We start from the raw sequence: 20,698 nt of genomic DNA, 5'->3' as shown, positions 1-20,698 counted from the left end.
GAAATGTCTATTTAGATCTTCTGCCCATTTTTGGATTGGGTTGTTTGTTTTTTTGATATGGAGATGCTTGAGCTCCTTGTATATTTTGGAGATTAATCCTTCGTCCGTTGATTCATTTGCAAATATTTTATCCCATTCTGAGGGTTGTCTTTTCGTCTTGTTTATGGTTTCCTTTGCTGTGCAAAAGCTTTTAAGTTTCATTAGGTACCAGTTGTTTATTTTTGTTTTTATTTCCATTTCTCTAGGAGGTGGGTCAAAAAGGATCTTGCTCTGATTTATGTCACAGAGTGTGTTCTGCCTATGTTTTCCTCTAAGAGTTTTATAGTGTCTGACCTTACATTTAAGTCTTTAATGCATTTTGAGTTTATTTTTGTGTATGGTGTTAGGGAGTGTTCTAATTTCATTCTTTTACAGGTAGCTGTCCAGTTTTCCCAGCACCACTTATTGAAGAGGTTGTCTTTTCTCCATTGTATATTCATGCCTCCTTTATCAAAGATAAGCTGACCATATGTGTGTGGGTTTATCTCTGGGCTTTCTATCCTGCTCCATTGATCAATATTTGTGTTTTTGTACCAGTACCATACTGTCTTGATTACTGTAGCTTTGTAGTATAGTCTGAAGTCCAGGAACCTGATTCCTCCAGCTCTGTTTTTCTTTGTCAAGATTGTTTTGGCTATTCAGAGTCTTTGGTGTTTCCATACAAATTGTGAAATTTTTTGTTCTAGTTCTGTGAAAAATGCCATTGGTATTTTGATAGGGATTGCATTGAATCTGTAGATTGCTTTGGGTAGTATAGTCATTTTCACAATATTGTTTCTTCCAGTCCAAGAACATGGTACATCTCTCCATCTGTTGGTATCACCTTTAATTTCTTTCATCAGTGTCTTTCATCAGTGTCTTATAGTTTTCTGCATAGAAGTATTTTGTCTCCCTAGGTAGGTTTATTCCTAGGTATTTTATTCTTTTTGTTGCAATGGTAAATGGGAGTGTTTCCATAATTTCTCTTTCAGATTTTTCATCATTAGTGTATAGGAATGCAAGAGATTTCTGTGCATTAATTTTGTATCCTCCAACTTTACCAGATTCATTGATTAGCTCTCATAGTTGTCTGGTGGCATTTTTAGGATCTCTAGTATAGTATCATGTCATCTGCAAACAGTGACAGTTTTACTGCTTCTTTTCCAAATTCTATTCCTTTTATTTCTTTTTCTTCTCTGACTGCTGTGGCTATGACTTCCAAAACTATGTTGAATAATAGTGAGAGTGGACATCCTTGTCTCATTCCTGATCTTAGAGGAAATGCTTTCAGTTTTTCACCTTTGAGAATGATGTTTGCTGTGTCTTTGTCTTATATGGCCTTATTATGTTGAGGTAGGTTCCCTCTATGCCCACTTTCTGGAGTGTTTTTATCATAAATGGGTGTTGAATTTTGTCAAAAGCTTTTTTCTGCATCTATTGATATGATCATACTGTTTTATTCTTCAATTTGTTAATATAGTGTATCACATTGATTGATTTGTGTATATTGAAGAATCCTTGCATCTCTGGGAAAATTCCCACATGATCGTGGTGTATGATCCTTTTAATGTGTTGTTGGATTCTGTTTGCTAGTATTTTGTTAAGGATTTTTGCACTCATATTCATCAGTGATATTGGTTTGTAATTTTCTATTTTTGTTGTATCGTTGTCTGGTTTTGGTATCAGGGAGATTGTGGCCTCATAGAATGAGTTTGGGAGTGTTCCTTCCTCTGCAATTTTTGGTAGAGTTTGAGTACGATGGGGGTTAGCTCTTCTCTAAATGTTTGATAAAATTCACCTGTGAAACCATCTGGTCCTGGACTTTCGTTTGTTGGAAGATTTTAAATCACAGTTTCTATTTCATTACTTGTGATTGGTCTATTCATATTTTCTGTTTCTTCTTGGTTCAGTCTTGCAAGGTTATACCTTTCTAAGAATTTGTCCATTTCTTCCATGTTGTCCATTTTGCCTAGAGTTGCTTGTAGTAGCCTCTTAGGATGCTTTGTATTTCTGCAGTGTCTGTTGTAACTTCTCCTTTTTCATTTCTAATTTTATTGATTTGAGTACTCTCCCTCTTTTTATAGATGAGTCTGGCTAATGGTTTATCAATTTTGTTTATCTTCTCAAAGAACCAGCTTTTAGTTTTATTGATCTTTGCTATTGTTTTCTTTGTTTCTATTTCATTTATTTCTGCTCTGATCTTTATGATTTCTTTCCTTCTGCTAACTTTGGGTTTTGTTTGTTCTTCTTTCTCTAGTTCCTTTAGGTGTAAGGTTAGATTGTTTACTTGAGATTTTTCTTGTTTCTTGAGGTAGGCTTGTATAGCTATAAACTTCCCTCTTAGAACTGCTTTTGCCATATCCCATAGTTTTTGGATCACCGTGTTTTCATTGTCATTTGTCTCTAGGTGTTTTTTGATTTCTTCTTTGATTTCTTCAGTGATATCTTGCTTATTTAGTAACGTATTGTTTAGCTTCCATGTGTCTGTGTTTTTTACATTTTTTTCCCTGTAATTCATTTCTAATCTCATAGCGGTGTGGTCAGAGAAGATGCTTGATATGATTTCAATTTTCTTAAATTTACTGAGGCTTGATTTGTGACCCAAGATGTGATCTATTATGGAGAATGTTCCATGTGCACTTAAGAAGAAAGTGTAATCTGCTGTTTTTGGATGGAATGTCCTATAAATATCAATTAAATCTATCTGGTCTATTGTGTCATTTAAAGCTTCTGTTTCCTTCTTTATTTTCATTTTGGATGATCTGTCCATTGGTGTAAGTGAGTTGTTAAAATCCCCCACTATTATTGTGTTACTGTCGATTTCCTCTTTTATAGCTGTTAGCACTTGCCTTATGTATTGAGGTGCTCCTATGTTGGGTGCATATATACTTATAATTGTTATATCTTCTTCTTGGATTGATCCCTTGGTCATCATGTAATTTACTTCCTTGTCTCTTGTAATATTCTTTACTTTAAAGTCTATTTTATCTGATATGAGTATAGCTACTCCAGCTTTCTTTTGATTTGCATGGAATATCTTTTTCCATCTCCTCACTTTCAGTCTGTACGTGTCCCTACGTCTGAAGTGGGTCTCTTGTAGACAGCATATACATGGGTCTTGTTTTTGTATCCATTCAGCAACCCTGTGTCTTTTAGTTGGGGCATTTAATCCATTCACGTTTAATGTAATTATCGATATGTATGTTCCTATGACCATTTTCTTAATTGTTTTGCGTTGGTTTTTGTAGGTTCTTTTCTTTCTCTAAGTGTTTCCTACTTAGAGAAGTTCCTTTAGCATTGTAGAGCTGGTTGGTGGTGCTGAATTCTCTTAGCTTTTGCTTGTCTGTAAAGCTTTTGAGTTTTCCATCGAATCTGAATGAGATCCTTGCTGGGTAGAGTAATGTTCATTGTAGGTTGTTCCCTTTCATCACTTTATCATGCCACTCCCTTCTGGCCTGTTTCTCAGTTTCTGCTGAGAAATCGGCTGTTAACTTTATGGGAGTTCCCTTGTATGTTGTCTGTCATTTTTCCCTTCCTGCTTTCAATAATTTTTCTTTGTCTTTAATTTTTGCCAATTTGATTACTATGTGTCTTGGTGTGTTTCTCCTTGGGTTTACCCTATATGAGACTCGCTGCGCTTCCTGGACTTGGGTGGCTATTTCCTTTCCAATGTTAGGGAAGTTTTCGACTATAATCTCTTCAAATATTTTCTATGGTCCTTTCTCTCTCTGTACTCCTTCTGGGACCCCTATAATGCGAATGTTGTTGCATTTAATGTTGTCCCGTAGGTCTGTTTGGCTGTCTTCATTTCTTTTCATTCTTTTTTCTTTAGTCTGTTCCGCAGCAGTGAATTCCACCATTCTGTCTTCCAGGTCACTTATCCATTCTTCTGCCTCAGTTATTCTGCTATTAATTCCTTCTAGTGTAGTTTTCATTTCAGTTATTGTATTGTTCACCTCTTTTCATTTGTTCTTTAATTCTTCTAGGTCTTTGTTAAACATTTCTTGCATCTTCTCAATCTTTGCCTCCATTCTTTTTCCGAGGTCCTGGATCATCTTCACTATCATTATTCTGAATTCTTTTTCTTGGAGGTTGCCTATCTCCACTTCATTTAGTTGTTTTTCTGGGGTTTTATCTTATTCCTTCATCTGGTATATAGCCCTCTGCCTTTTCATCTTGTCTATCTTTCTGTGAATATGGTTTTTGTTCCACAGGATGCAGGATTGTAGTTCTTCTTGCTTCTGCTGTCTGCCCTCTGGTGGATGAGGGTATCTCTGTATTTAATTTTTGATAGTTTGACTAATATGTGTTTTGGCATGTTTCTCCTTGGATTTATCCTGTATGAGACTCTCTGCACTTCTTGGAGTTGATCGACTATTTCCTTTCCCATATTAGGGATGTTTTCAACTATAATCTCTTCAAATATTTTCTCAGTCCCTTTGTTTTTCTCTTCTTCTTCTGGGACTCCTATAATTCAAATGTTGGTGAGTTTAATGTTGTCCCAGACGTCTCTGAGACTGTCCTCACTTATTTTCATTCTTTTTTCTTTATTCTGCTCTGTGGTAGTTATTTTCAGTGTTTTATCTTCCAGGTCTCTTATCCTTTCTTCTATCTCAGTTATTCTGCTACTGATTCCTTCTAGAGAATTTTTAATTTCATTTATTTTTTTTCATCATTTTTTGTTTGCTCTTTAGTTCTTCTAGGTCCTTGCTAAACTTTTCTTGTATTTTTTCCATTCTATTTTCAAGATTTTTGATCATCTTTACTATCATTACTCTGAATTATTTTCCAGGTAGACTGCCTATTTCCTCTTCATTTGTTTGGTCTGGTGGGTTTTTACTGTGCTCCTTCATCTGCTGCATATTTCTGTCTTCTCATTTTGCTTAACTTACTGTGTTTGATGTCTCCTTTTTGCAGGCTGCAGGTTCATAGTTCCCATTGTTTTTGTGTCTACACCCAGTGGGTAAGGTTAGTTTAGTGGGTTGTGTAGGCTTCCTGGTGGAGGGGACTGGTGCCTGTGTTCTGGTGGCTGAGGCTGGATCTTGTCTTTGTGGGGGGCAGGACCACATCTGGTGGTGTGTTTTGGGGTTTCTGTGAATTTAGTATGATTTTAGGCAGCCTCTCTGCTAATGGATGGGGTTGTTTTCCTGTCTTGCTAGTTATTTGGCATGGGGTTTCTAGCACTGGAGCTTCCTGGTCGTTGAGTGGAGCTGGGTCTTAGTGTTGAGATGGAGATATCTGGGAAAGCTCTCGCCAACTAATACCATGTGGGGACAGGAGGTCTCTGGTGATCCAATGTCCCGAGCTCGGCTCTCCCACCTTAGAGACTCAGGTCTGACACCCGGCTGGAGCAGTAAGACCCTGTTAGCCATATGGCTGCTAGTGTTGGAGGGTCTCCTGCAAAAGTGGGGGGTGGCTGTGACTCACCACAGGGATAAGTACACTGGCAGTGGAAGTCTGGGAAGTACTCCTTGGCATGAGCCTTCCCAGAGTCTGCCATTAGCCTCACTCAAACTTCTATGTAATATTGGATGTCAGACAACATTGAAGAAAAGTCTACTGTTAAATCCATTGCCTTTTACCTGTAGAGCCTTCAGTAAATTTTCTTTGATTATACAGGGCTTCAGCAAATACACCTCCTATGTACCCTAGGTCGAGGCATCAAATGAGCCTTCTTAGGGAGGTAAGAACCAGGTGGAATCTTGAAGGACAAGCCGTGGTTGGCCAGGGTGCAGCAAGCCAGAACCTGCGATGCCAAAGTTTGCATCAGAGAAAGGCTTTATTCATGAGGCAGCCAAGTGAGGAGATGGGTGAACAAATCTCAAATCCCTGTTGGCAAAGTTGACGAGCTCGAGATGTTTTTGGGATAAAGCTTGGTTGTGGGGAAAGTGGGGAAAAGTGATTGGAGATAAGAAAAAGCTGAGGCACTCCTAGTTCTATACAGGCACAACTAAGCTACCGGCTTCTTCATGGGCCACGCATCCCTCTCCACATTTTTTACCCTTTTACCTGTGGATACAAATAACAGTGAGGCTCTAAGGTATGGAGGAGCCACAAGATAGAAGCAACTTGGGTTCTGAATCACTGCACATAGGAGAGGCAGACACTGATTAGAAATCTTTAGTTCTGATTGTTATGTGAGTGAGAAACTAATATTTCATGGGGGCACTTTGTTACCACAGTATTGTATAATCTAGGATAATTATAGGGTTAAATGAAGTCACTTAAGCAGTCTCCAGCGAAGCAACTGGGAGCTGGTGGGTGAACTCGGTGAATGTTAGCTGTCCTTCAATAGTTAAGGACAAGAATGATGGAGCATGAGAGAGCTGGGTTTAAACTAAGCCTGCACTACTTCACTGTGTAATCTTCAACAATTTCCTTAAACAAAGAGTTTTGAATTCCTCATCTGTAAAAAGGGGGATAATATTAATGAAAAGGAAAAATATTAAACTTAAGAGAATATGTAGTTTTTCTCTCATTCAGAAGTTTCTCTATTCCTGCACGATTTAACAGTATTTAAGCTGGCTGTTGCTTTTCCTTGCTGCAGTACTGTATAGATTACAGATCTCAGTAGAGGCAGGCTGCTGGGCTCAGGTGCCATTTACTTAAGTGGCATTGAGAATTCCTGTGTCAGAGCTGATCCAACACAGAGACACCTTGGTGAGTTTGCAGTCCTCTGGTAATTGCAGGGCATCTAGGCTGAGTGGGATATCGAGAGTCATAAAACCAGCAACCCTCGAGTCCAGAGGACATCAAGAAAGCACTTACATTTTAACAGATCTTAACAAAGCTTCATAGGACCATAAGCCACACCCAAATTTTTCCCTTTCCATTATAAGGTAGGTAGAGAAGGAAGTAAACTTGCTTCCACCCACCTGGGAATGTCAGATTCTTTACTACAGGTGTTTCCAGCCACACTGAACATAGCAATGAACCCCTAAATTCCAAATTTCCATGTTTTGTAGCAAGAATCAGGAAATGCTGGTGTAAGCCGTGGGCTCTCTAATGATTGAAACCCTTTCTATGAATTTGGGGGAACTATGGGGCTGAACTGAGGCCACTGTCAAGGATTGAGATCTGGGGGTTGGAACTGGGGTGGGGTTTCTTCCTTTCTAAGCAGTAAGAGCCAGAGGTTTGTTAGAGAAAATCAGGATGAAACAAGTATGGAACTAAGTCCAAAGGATCTGAGGCCAAATAAGAGGTACTTAGGGGTCCAGGATTTAGGAGTCATATGGGGTTGGGAATAAAGGGGGAATGTCCAGGGCAAACTCCAAGAACACACTCCAGGAGTCCAATCTGTTTGGCAGTTGTGAGCCAGTCTGGCTCAGAGAGTAAGCAAAGACAGTGAATTTGTGGAGAAGATGGCTTGGTCACACCTGAGAAGGGAGGATGGGAATAGCTGGATAGAAGCCAAGGATGAACGAATGTTAGGATTTCATACAGGAGGAAGAGCAAATATATACACACATTAGCTTTGCAGTGAGGTGGCAGGAAAAACACTGAGCTACCTAAGAGAGGTGCCAAGAAGTCAGCTAGGTTTGCATAATCAGTGGGAAGACACTGTTTCTCCATGTGCTCTTGGCAAATGGCCTGCACAAGAATTGTTTAGGAAAACCATTAAACTGAAGATTCTGGGACCACTGGGATTCTTATTCAACAGAGCACTTTTCTGACCTGCCGGGAATCCAACTTTGGGGTGTCAGGAGGGAGCTTGTGAACATGCTGTTTTAAATCACCCAGGAAGCACTACAGAAGAAGGGAGGGCATGAAGAATGAGCAAGATATTAGGTGGGTAAAAATGCCATTTATGGTTGCTTTAGACTTGTGTCCGGGCCTCCTCTCAATTCTCATGGCCTCCTGAGTTTCATCACCTCTGCTTTGATTTTGGGGACTTGCTTCTCCTTCTTTTCTGCTATTTCCTTCTCCTGGTTCTGTCTTGCTTGTGTCCACCCCACTAAGACCTCAGCTAATAACCTGGGCCTCTCTCCAGAATAAGGCCTGGGGGCAAGTTGATACAGAAGCAACTGGTCCTCCTCACCCTAGATCCCTCTTCAAGGCAAGTGGCTTCTATCAATTATCCTTAGAGGATGTCCGATAAACTCTAGGGGAAAGTCTCCAAGTTACCTGTGCAGTTTGAGCACCAGAGAAAGGGACAGGAAATGACCTCAAGGTGCTTACATGGTATTTGTCTTGATTGTTCTGGCATGACCTTTCCCCCAGTGCTAGGCACAATTAAGGTGTTAATAATACTTGCTGGTGGTCCCTTCTCCTCTTTCTTTCTAAGATCCCCATCTGGAAGAATCTATTCTGAATACCAGCACTGTCTCCTAACAAATATGTACTGGGTATTAATAATGTGTTGATAAAAATCAAAGGAAATTATTAATACCATATTTCATAGAATCAAAGACGCTCATATTTATTTTCTTAACAACCACAAATTGATAGAAAACACTGTGTTATAATTTCATTGAGAGTGTTTTTTCCCCTTTAGTGGTATGGTGAATAGTTGATAGTTTCTCAGACTTTATGAAATATGTTACATAGAGACAAGTCTTCTTTCTGTTAAATGTTTGAATGATGATAAGCATTTTGGTTGAGTGAGAGTAATGGGATAAATCATCCTTTATCAGGATGATTTATTTTCTAAGAATACAACAAAATAGAGGCAGTACGATTCAACAAAAAGCATGAAATTTGACATTTGACTGCATGGGGTTTTGAGCCTCAGTTTCTTCATCTGTAAAATGAACACAATGGAATCTACCTCACAGTATGGTTAGAAGTAAATGAAGTTGTGATTTTGATAAGGACTCTAATATGCCATAGAAATCATGGATAATTTCATTCAATAGCTAAATATTAAATACATTTCATTAAGTAGCTACTATTAAATATTAAATATATATTTCATTAAATAGCTAACATTAAATATTAAATATATGTCATTAAACAGCTAGTATTAAATATTAAATATTAAATACATATATTTCTTTAAATAGTTAATATTAAATGTAACCCTAAATCTACTTAGGAAGTATGCAATGTCTTTTACATAGTTCAGAAGACATTTCAGCTTGTTGCAGGGTTGTCTCTTGAGTTACCGAGAAAGAATCCTCTCTGAATCCTACCATAGGTACTTAAGGCTCAGTAGATGTGGCTGAGAAAACTCTAAGCCTCTGACACCTTCACAATTACTTTAAAAAATTAACCTCTGTCAGAATTAATGGAGAAACACCAGAGCATTTTCCATCATACTGGTGAATAAGACCAGAGGATGCCCTCCATCTCTACTACTATTTAACATTGTGTTGGGAGCACTGGTACACACAAATAAAGAAAAGAAATAAGGAGAACGACTAGTTAAGTAAGTAGGGGCAAAACTATCTCTATTTCCATATGATCTATATTTTAAAAACTCCAAAAAATTAACAGAAAATTAGTATAAACAACAATAAAATTTAATCAAATAGTTATTTAAGAAAACAATTCAATAGCTTTTATGTATACAAACAATAGTTGTTAGAAGGTGTAATGGAAGAGAAAGAAAGAAACAAACAAACTAGGCATAAACTTAAAAACAAACATTCCAAACCTCTAAGAGGAACAGTAAGTGCTCCTGCAAACACAAAAGGAGACTTGAATGAACTGAAAGACGAGCCATGTTCTGGGCTGGAAAGACAATATTAGAAGAGATTTCTGCAAGAGGGAAGAGATATAGGAACATATGTATATGTATAACTGATTCACTTTGTTATAAAGCAGAAACTAACACACCATTGTAAAGCAATTATACTCCAATAAAGATGTAAAAAATAAAAAAGAAGAGATTTCCTTTGCAATCTCAATAAAAATACTATCAGTTTTTTTTTTATTCTGGTACTAGTTGCTTATAAAGCTTAATGGAAAGAACAACAAGCAAAATATCCAAGCAGACCTGAAGACCCTTAAAAATACAAAGAATACAGAAGTGAGAGAGGCTGGTTCTATCAGGTGTTAAAATGTGCTACAAAATGATTACCTGTAAGGGAAGAGAGTAAAAACTAGAGAAACAGGAATGGGAGCTAAACTTTTCTGAATATACTTTGTTTTGTAGTTTTGACTTTAGAATCATGTAAACATTTTATATAATTATAAGACAAAATTAAACTTGAAAAAATAAATTCTAAATGCTGAAAGCAAAATGAAACAAAGGAACCCAACCGTTCTATGGGTTAGAGCTTCAACTATAGAGAGGAATTGTCTCTAGACTTTAAAGTATGAGTTAGCATCTATAGAGAGATACATATCTTACAGAAAAAAAGAATTTCAAAATTTCAGAATTCATGAATTAAAAAAATTCATACCAGAAAGCAAAGAAACTATTAAGAACTCAAGAGCCAACTTGAAGTGGTTTTAACTGGTTAAACAAGGGACGATACAAGATTTCAAAGGAATAATTATAACTGAAATAGATTGAAACACTGGGATATATTTAAAAATCCATGAATTCTTAATAATAGTGAGGGACCCCATTAGTCACCTATGAAGGATGCTAGAGAAGTAACTTGTTATTCTGAAAATTGTTTGAAAAAAAGAAACAATAAAGCATTTTCCAGGCTTTCTTGTATAAATCACACCTCAGGGAACCAAACAGCTGTTAAAGCGAGCTCTTCTTTATAGAAGAACTCTAAATAACAGATAAAGAAGGAATAATAGAATTAGAAAATTACCATTTTGGAAATTCTAATGAAATAATGAATCTAGGCAATGCTCCTCAATAACTTTTAAGACCATAAAAGAGCACCATCCCTTGTAAAACGTTCTTGCTACAAAACAGCCACTGAATCTGATCAAGTCCCAACTAGCTGTTTACAGGGAACACAGAGTGGGGGAAATGTGACAGAACAAACCAGCCTGATTTCTTCAAGTAAAAGAAGTTTCTTCAAGTTTCTTTAATTAAATTGCAAGGAAAAAGAAAAAAAAAAGAGGGAGAGAGAACTAACAGATTGAAAGAGACTTCAGAGACATTTCAGTCAAATGCAATGCTTGGACCTTGTTTAGATTCCAATTTGAAAAAAAAACTATGAAGTAAATTAGATGGTCACATATGAATAGTGGCAGAACATTTGCTGGCATTAAGGAAGCTTAGATAATATTCTAGGTATAGAAATAGGTTTGTGGTTATGTTTATAGAAAGATTCCTTGTCCTTTAGAGATACACATTGCAGTATTTTCAGATGAAATGGTATGGTGTTTGGGAGAGGACCCCATAGGGACTTACATTGGCCCCAGGCCCTTTTGCCTTCATGGACCCCCCTCTCACCATAACAGATTTTGGGGATCCTAAAAATGTTATTGTTTTCTGATGTGAGAAAAAAATGGAAACATTTTATTCAACCTTACAATTTCATTTTTCCTTCTGACTTTAAAAGAAATTAAAACGTTCTTGTAGGTTCTTAAAAGTTTCATGTGTTCTGGCACTACGCTTGCTTTACCTAATGAATGAGTGAGCCCTGGTCTGAGATTGGCTTAAAAACGATCTAGTGGTAGTTGGGGGGGGCGGGGTGACAGAAAATGGGTATTGGGAGTACAGATGAAATAAAATTGGCCACAGGTTAATAATGGTTGAGGCTGTGTGATGGGTGTGGGGAGGGGGGTGGGTTATCATAACCCACTACTTTTATGGATGTTTAAAATTTTTCATAATAAATAAATTAAAGCATCAATTTCTGAAAAGTACTTATTTGAATGCTTTTAAAAAATTTTTCCCATAAAGGAGGAAAAAAATAAATAAAACCAAAAGAAAAACCTGGTTTTATTTAAACTTGGTGCTAGTGTGGACCCTTGAATAAAAGATATTTAAAGATATCAAGTCTCAGGGCTTCCCTGGTGGCGCAGTGGTTGAGACTCTGCCTGCTAATGCAGGGGACACGGGTTCGAGCCCTGGTCTGGGAGGATCCCACATGCCGCGGAGTAACTAGGCCCGTGAGCCACAACTACTGAGCCTGCACGTCTGGAGCCTGTGCTCCGCGACAATAGAGGCCGCGACAGTGAGAGGCCTGCACACCGCGATGAAGAGTGGCCCCCGCTTGCCACAACTAGAGATAGCCCTCGCACAGAAACGAAGACCCAACACACAGCAAAAATGAATTAATTAATTAATAAACTCCTACCCTCAACATCTTCTTAAAAAAATATATATATATATCAAGTCTCATTTGGGACAAAGACCTCATTATTAGAGTTTTGCCAAGACTGAGAATCTAAATGGACAGAGGGTTTTAAAATGTTTTCTTTTCTGGTCTTTTTTTTTTTTTTTTTTTGATGTGGACCATTTTTAAAGTCTTTATTGAATTTGTTACAATATTGCTTTTGTTTTATGTTTTGTTTCTTTGGCCGTGAGCCATGTGGGATCTTAGCTCCCTGACCAGGGATAAAACCCACACCCCCTGCATTGGAAGGCAGATCCTTAACCACTGGACCACCTGGGAAGTCCCCAAATTTTTTAATTTAAAAGTTCACTTTCTGGGTTTTTTTGGTGGTGAGGAGTTGCTGCCTGCCAATATGGTACCATTTTATTTCAAAGAAAGCTGAATGGGAACAACATTATGAGCATTTCTCAGTGGCCTTTGTGATGAAATAATCAATACAAATAAAGGGCAATACAGGAAGTCTCTCCAGCTTTTCAGAAAAGTTGCTTTTGGTGATTGTGAGCAGGTGAGTGATGATATTGGGTTTGTCACCTAGTGAGCTCAGCACACCTGTGTGGGGGGATTCCCCCTTCCCCCCCACTGCACCCGCCAGTGACGCGCTGCTGACCTCTTAGCACCTCCCTGCTCCTCTGTCCATTCACTCCAGAAACAGTTACTGAGTATCTGCTCTGTGCCGAGTGCTGGGCTGGATGCCTGGATACACAGGGGAAAAAACATGATTCTCACCCTGAAGGGGCAAACTGGGAAGAAAGAGTCACCTGCTGGGGAAAGAGATGGAAACGGAAATGTTCCAAACAAGTGAAGTATCTCTATGAGGTGGGTACAGAGGGCTAGAGGGCACCCATAGAAGCTAAAGAGATCAGGGAAGGTTTCTGGAAGTGGAGGGATATTGGAGAGACCTGAAGGAAAGTAGCAGATGATGATAATCCAAGAAAAGCAGAAGAATGAAGAAGGCATCAGGCAGAGAGAGGCGTGTGCCAAGCCCTGAAGGCTTGGAGAGGGCAGGGTGGGTATGAGTGCTGGGCAGAGAAAAGGTGGTGGAGGGGAGGCTGGGTGGTGAAAAGTGGTGGGGGGCACTGAGCCGCGGAAGGACTGTAATGAAGGAGCAAATATCTGTACCAGGAGTTCTCAGTGTGGACTGGGACCAGCAGCATTAGCATCACTCAGGAATTGTAGAATGCAAATTCTCAGGCTCACTCCAGACCCACCTAATCAGAAACCCTGGGGATAACACCTAACAATCTGCATTTTAACAAGCCTTCTAGGTGATTCTGATGCATTGGTCTAAATGATTTTACCCTCCAGGGGACATTTCATAATGTCTGAATACACTTTTGGCTGTAAGACTGATGGGGGTGAAGTATTACTACAAGTGTTTAGTAGCCTGGGATGCTGCTAAACATCCTACAATGCACAGGACAGGTCCCCACAACAAAGTCCAAATGTCAATGGTACAGCTGTTGAGAAATCCTGATCCTCCCTTTCTCTGTCTCTCTCTCCTTCCTTCCTTCATTCCTTTCCTTTTCCTTCCTCCCTCTCTCCCTCTCTCTCTTTCTCTCTCTCTCCTTTATTCCCACTTGTCCTCTACAGACAGCAGAGCACTCAAAAGGCCACAAAATGCTCCTTTTCTGCATTTTAATTTATTCAGTTACAGATAACCCTCCCCTTTTATCTGATAACTCACCATGACTAAGTTGACCTATGGCTAATGTAGGCATTATCTTATTTCTGCCCCAAAGGGTCCATTTATCTCCCTGGGACTGGGATGGGGTGGCTCAGAGTATAGGTGACAATCCCCAACCCAGGCCTGAAGCCGTAGGTCTTGGCAACTGTGAATATGAGCTTATACACGAGGCCCAAACAGCCAGGAGTCCTGATTTTGGCATGAAAGACAATTCCAGTGGGAGTGGAGGCTCCCACAGGAGATATTAGGGACAACTCTGAGCAGCTCCTCCAGACCACAGAAGTAAGCATGTCCACAGATAGTACAAAGTCCAAACAAAATGGTTTTAAACAAAGATGTAAAGTCACATTAAGAGTTTGGGACTAACCAATGGATAGGATTCTAAACTGATGGATGACATTGACAAATGCAAATAATTATATCCATTAGAAGAAGGTTTACAGGGCAAAAAGAGTGAGGAAAGTGTAAAGTTACAAAGACAAACATTGGCAGTGCCCATCTAACACTTTCCAGGGGAGTCGGTGCCCCCAACATGAATGTTTAGTCTGCCTAACAGACATATAATCCCATTGGGGTGGTAGGTGTCCCAGGCTTTTAAGGTCTCAAGCCATTAACCACCTCCATTATCCAGCTTCCCTGGCTCTGCTTTTAGGCTGTCACACAACCTTCTGAAAACTATCTTCCCCATGGTTTGCCCACATGGAGAAAATGCTCTGGTAAAGCTGATATGAATGTTGAGTCTGCCTGAGGGTCATGTTTCTCACTGAACATGAACCTGTTGGCCTTTTGATTTATAGCTCTGGCCTCTATTGAATTTACTCAGTCGTCCTGAGTTGGTAGAGTCACCTCTGGGACACTGACAACATGGAGCTTCTGGACTTCCAAGGTAGAGAGAGGGCCAGACGAGGGACCATAAGGAATGACTCTGGGAGTCTGCTTCAGGCACTTAGCCTATTGTCCTCCTTTGATCGTCCTGACTCTTATAATGAGTCTTTTCTTCCAACTTCTACATTCCCATGATACTCAAAAAGCCTGTGTGGTAGACTGAAAAAAGTGGCCACCATACTCTGCAGCTCCTCCCGCCAAGAGGTAGAGTCCATGTCCTATTTCCTCATCCCTGAATCTGGGATGGCTGTGTGACTGGCCAACAGAACGCAGAGGAAGTGACCTCATGTGAGTCTGAGACTGGGCCTTGAGACGTGCATGTTTTGTCCTGGCTCTTTTGGACCCTAAGGTTGCTGAGTGTGTAAGTCAAGCTAGCCTGCTGATCGATGAGAGACAAATGGCCCTGCCACCCTGATCATTCCAGATGACAGCCAGACAAATTCCAGAAGCAGAGGTGTCCTGCTCAGGTACAGCTGACTGCAAATACATGAGGAAGTCCATGCAAGACCAAGAAAAGAGCCTCCTAGATGAACTCAACTTGACAATGTACAGAATCATAAGCTAAATAAATGGCTATTGTTTTAAGCATTAAATTTTGGAGTAGTCTGTCATGCAGCGGTAGATAAGTGATAACAACAGTATTTGTTTTTTTAATAACTCCCAAATATACCCTGAACTTATTGCCACAGTTTCTCTCCTAGAGGCCATGGGATTTGCCACTTAACGTAACATGATTGAGATTTATCTCATGTTATCTCAGGAGCTTCGATGGCTCCAGCAGAAAGGAGAGCCCTTGTTTCTTCCATCAAGATGCTAAGAGATTTGGGTAAATGATACAGGAGATTTTGGGTTTGCCAACATTCACTTGAAGAGAAAGAGGAGGGGTAAATATGTAAAATTACATTTCTCAGACAGACAGATTTCTGACCTTCAGCCGGCGGTCGGGATCTCCACTGCATAGAGAATTTACTGATACTTTGAATGATTTCCAGGCTGGGCTTAAGTTATTCATCACAACCTGAGGAAAAAAAGAGAGGAGTGGTGGGTGGGAGAGTAAGTGCTTGACATTTTCACATTTCAACATAAAAACTGCTTGAGAAACACTGTGGTGCTTATGATAAGGACAATTGTCTGGAAAAGGTGCCTTAATGAAAACTTGGAGTAGTAAACCTTTCAAGGGTGCCCACTAGGTGGATCGTTATGGGCAGAACTCTTGCGGTCGCTGGCCTGGCTGTTATTTCATGAATAATGACAATAATATTGTCCAGTATGTGGATGCTGGAGATGACCCCTTCTATATCAAAAGGGGTTGGGATTAAGGAGATGGGCTGCCTCTGCCCCTGATAAAGTATTGCCAGTTCTGTAGGACTGTCAGTCCTATGGCATAAATTCTCTTCTAATGAGGTCAGCATACGTAAAGCCTATTGGTGTGTGTGTGGGGTGTGTGGCAGGACAATTCTGCTGCTGAAGAACTGAGCAGTCTTTGGTGACCTGTGACCTTGGTTAGATCAGATTGCAAGTCAGAAGTAAAGTTTCTAGAAGAAAAATCCCAGGAATACATTTATACTAGGTATGCTCGGAAGGCATAACAGGGCAGATCTTCAGGATCACAAACTAAGACTGCAATATCGTGAAACCCTTTTAAAAGCAGCTTACTAATCATGAACTTGGCTAAATCCTGCCTGAGAGTCTATTCGAGTCAAGTCTTATTCTGCCATCAGATGATTCAGTAATTCAATTTGGTTTAGCGTATGAGTATTTGCTCTGTGCCTAAGATTGTACTGTGTACTCTAGGGCAGGGGCTACCAAAGTGTGGTTCCTGGACCAGCAGGAACTTGTTAAAAATGCAAATGTCTAGATTCCACCGAGACCTACTGACAGAAACTCTCGAGGTGGGCCGTTAGGTGATTCTGATGCATGATATTTGAGAACCACTGCTCTAGGGGACATACAAACGAAGTTAAATGGAGTTCTGTCATATTGACTTTTCTTCCTATGAAGTTTTTAGTTAGCAGAGCCTTAGAATTGTAAAAAAATTAATTCTCTATCTACATAACATAATTATTTTATAAGTGATTCCCTCTTCTCCTGAATTCCTTAATATAATGATGAATTACTGATTATACTGTAGGCTCATTAGTACATTTCCTTTAATGCATTAAAAAGTAGAAAAATAATGTTCCTATGTGACTGCTTTTTGCTCTCATTCGCTGAATGAGCAAAGTGGTAGTGAGAAGAAAAGTTAGATAAAATTGTTTTGGTTAATTTAAATTTCTCACCCTTGTATAGAAATACTAAAAAGTGAAGATGTTTCATTACAACAGTTTCATAAAACTCAATAGCAGATCAAAATTTCAACTAGAAATTTCCGCTGAAATTAAAATCTCTGTGTGTGTGTGTGTGTGTGTGCGTGTGTGTGTGTGTATGCACACACACACATGTGCTTACCCAGAAAGAAAGGTATTGCCTTTTTTTTTGTATCTATTGCTTACCCAGAAAGAAAGGTATTGTATTTTTTTTTGTATCTATTGAGTAAGAAAGAGGAAAAATCAATGTTATGTTGATTGACTCATTGGAAAACTTTACAATCACAATTCTTATGAGATTCCAGGAGCCCCTCACAATGGGGTATGGGGAAGAGTTAGAGGGGAACAGGGGAGTTTACCTCTTCTTGGAGGGATGCCGTCAGGAGTGAAGAAGAAGTCTAACAATATGCCACCCCTCTTCTTTCTCCCTGCACATTCAAGTCCCCGTGCACTGGCTCGAGCAAAGTCATGAATGGGTACCACTTCTGATTCTCCCCAACATTTAGTTACTTCTCCTGAGAGAACTTTGTCCCACCAAAGGAATCTTTATGTGGGAAAAAGTTCTATTTGGTGATGGTGATGGGGTGCCACTCAGGGAAACCATCCCAGTTGCATTTGAAACTATTCCCCAGGGAATAGTTTGCGACTGTCCAAAGAATCACATTATACTATCACAGGGAGTGGACATAACTATCAATATTCAACTCCATTCATGTATTCATTCTTTAGTAGACACACTTTATTAAATGCTAACCATGTACCAGATGACATCCACAGAACTAGCCAGTCCAAGACTATTTGATTCTTGTTTGCCTTAAATATGACATGAAAAGTTCCCCTAATGCTACCTGCAACTCTGCTACTTCAGGAAAAAGGAAATGGATTTCCAGTGTAGGGTATGGGAACACAGCACTCCACTATCATCCTGAGAGAGTCACGAGAGTTCCTTCTTCCTTTACCCCACACTGTAAGCATATTTTTCTCTCAGCTCCAAGCCATTCCTCCTTATCAATGCACTTCTCACCCCCCCCCCACAGTCTCTCTTGAACTGGCTTGTATATAAAATAAAATAAAAAGTGGAGACTAGGGTTGGTTGTTAAGTGGGTGTGTGGTGGTGGGTAGTGGGGCTGGGAGAGTGAAGGATAAGGTTCGGAGTCACGTGGAGAGAATGTAGGAGGGTGAGAGGGAGATGCAGCCAGACCAAATGCCTGCTGATACAGGACAGCCATTCGTACGACAGATCTGACATCAGTCCCGTGTATGGACTTTCCCTGGGGAGGCACATTGGCTTCTCAAATTGCAGCAAAGCTCAGGGTCAAACTCAATTCAAACCTCAGCTCTACCCCTTGCTCACTGGGAAGGTGACTTGACCTCCTCAAAGTTCAGTTTCTTCAACTGTAAAATGGGGTAATAATAATCATGTCAATGCATAGTTGTGAGAAGTAAATAAAATGATGCATATGAGATCAGTCAGTCAAATGCTTGGTACCTAGTCATGTTTATTAAATATTAGCTAGTATTCATCTTTTTATTATTAATAAGTTGCTGGCTTTCTGCATTAAAGGTCAATAATGGAAAATCTGGGTGAGAAAGGGTCTCCTCTTATAACACCCACATTGAGAATAAAGAGCCCTCTTAAGGACTGGGAAGACTTCAGGTCTTGAGGTTTAGCTATAGACATTAAGAAAGGGAAGGGGTTGGGCTTCCCTGGTGGCGCAGTGGTTGAGAGTCCGCCTGCCGATGCAGGGGACACGGGTTCGTGCCCCGGTCAGGGAAGATTCCACATGCCGCAGAGCAGCTGGTCCCTTGAGCCATGGCCGCTGAGCCTGCGCGTCCGGAGCCTGTGCTCCACAATGGGAGAGGCCACAACAGTGAGAGCCCCGCGTACCGCAAAAAAAAAAAAAAGAAAGGGAAGGGGTTTCTCAAAACAGGTCAGTGTTTCATCTTAAAGAGACGAGATGGCACAGCTGAAGACGGCTCTTCTCACCTCAGTTCGGTGCACAAGCTGCTGAGTTGCATCATCATTCATTCGAAAAATTTCCAGAAATGGGTCAGACTTACTGAAGAAATCCTACAATAAATAAGCAGAAATGAGTTGCTTCCCTACCCCCTGCACAAACACATTTGATCCAGCCCTGGATAAAATACCCCTGAATTTGACCCTTCCTTGCTTTATTCTTCCTCCCTGAGACCCACCTTTGGCTAGAATGAGCTGTATCTTAACGCCGAGTCCTTTGAGAAGTAAGGATTGGTTGACTGAAATCCCAGGTAGTCTTCAAAGATCCACCCAAATGCTGGTTCTCTAAGAAGCAGTGTATCTGCTGTCTTAAACATGTTAATTCTAGTTATTGTAAAGTCTATGTCTGATGACTACAGTATCTGGATCACTGTGGGTCTGTTTTTATTATGTTTCTCCATTCTGCCTCTTGTTATGCTTGTTAATTGTTGATTAAATACTAGACACTGTGTAAAAAAAAATTATAAAGGCTATAGATGAGTCTTCAGCTTCTGGCAAGCAATTAGAATGGGGGCAGTCACCTGAATCCAATTAGGATTGAGCTCTTTAGAGCCTGGTTTCTTCAAAAGTCTTTAAAGGCCCAACCTATTTCTGATTCCTTTATTCCTTGGGTATAATCCTTAAATGGCTCTCACTCAAAAACTCACTGTTTATGAGGGCTGTTTCTTCTTGACAAGCCCTCAAGGCTCATTTCTGTTTGTGAGACTCTGAAAGACTCTGTTTACTTCCATAATCTCTTGGTTCTATAGTTATTGGTTCAGTTTCTGTCTATGCTGCTATTTGCTAATTAGTGAATGCCTTGAGGGGATAAGTCACTCCAAGGGTTGGGCTGCTTCCCTTCTCTACAACTAACCCAAGCTCTCCCTGAAGTCCTGAACTCCAGTTTTACTTCCCCAACTCCATGATACTATTAAAAGCACTGCTCAGTTTCTCTGTTTCTTAGTAGCTATTTTCTGCTAGGCTTCCCAGCTTCTCTATCCCTGGGTTTTATGAATCAGCCTTATGGAATTGCCTTAAGTGGAAAATCTGCATAGAATGTCTGAATCACCTCAATGGATTTCTCTTCTCTCCAACTTCTCTGACCCTGAATCTTGACTGCCTTAAGACCCTCAAACAGATGTCTCTTGTATCTTGTCCAGTGTTTATAGTTGTTTTCAGTGGTAGAGTAATGTAAAACAAACAGGCACTTTAATACTGGAAGCAGACCTGTCCATATCCTTCTTTTAAACTTGGCTTTTTACACTGATAGATTATAAACTCTCAGACAGGAGTAATTATATCTTATTTTCCTTTATATTTCTACCATAGCACATCTTCCATAGCATCTAGCTTTTAGTGGCACACAGTGTTTACTGAATGTATGAATGAACACATAAATGGATGAGCGAATGACAAGAAAACCAGGTACAGAATAGGAGGCTATCTCAGCAACAGCTTTGGTCATCACATTCTTACTATGTATTTCACTAGGTAATTCCCTGCCCCAGAAATCTAGACAGCAGCAAAGCAGAATAAAGTCTATAGCCATCCTAGTCTTTAGCTCGACAAAATACTCTCAGGGGATATGCTGATCATGGAGCCCTTATGCTTGATA

At 39.9% G+C, this 20,698-nt stretch overlaps 1 protein-coding gene across 1 annotated transcript in view; it reads right to left on the bottom strand.

The window, feature by feature from the left end:
* The window catches only part of CPNE4 (copine 4), a gene marked incomplete at its 3' end in the record, with an annotated part of 591,787 nt that overhangs the window by 133,528 nt on the left and 437,561 nt on the right, over nt 1-20,698 (bottom strand). Inside the window, exons 6-7 of the mRNA XM_082839801.1 lie at nt 19,075-19,158; nt 15,710-15,799 (exon numbers count right to left, since the gene is read on the bottom strand). Coding sequence (XP_082695927.1) covers nt 15,710-15,799; nt 19,075-19,158 — 174 coding nt within the window. The remainder of the gene's footprint in view (nt 1-15,709; nt 15,800-19,074; nt 19,159-20,698) is intronic.

The sequence above is a fragment of the Leucopleurus acutus genome, assembly GCF_964270905.1.
Source record: "Leucopleurus acutus genome assembly, chromosome: 5".
NCBI lineage: Eukaryota > Metazoa > Chordata > Mammalia > Artiodactyla > Delphinidae > Leucopleurus > Leucopleurus acutus.
The sequence above is the reverse complement of the archived record's forward strand: the minus strand, read 5'-3'. Positions and strand labels throughout refer to the sequence as shown.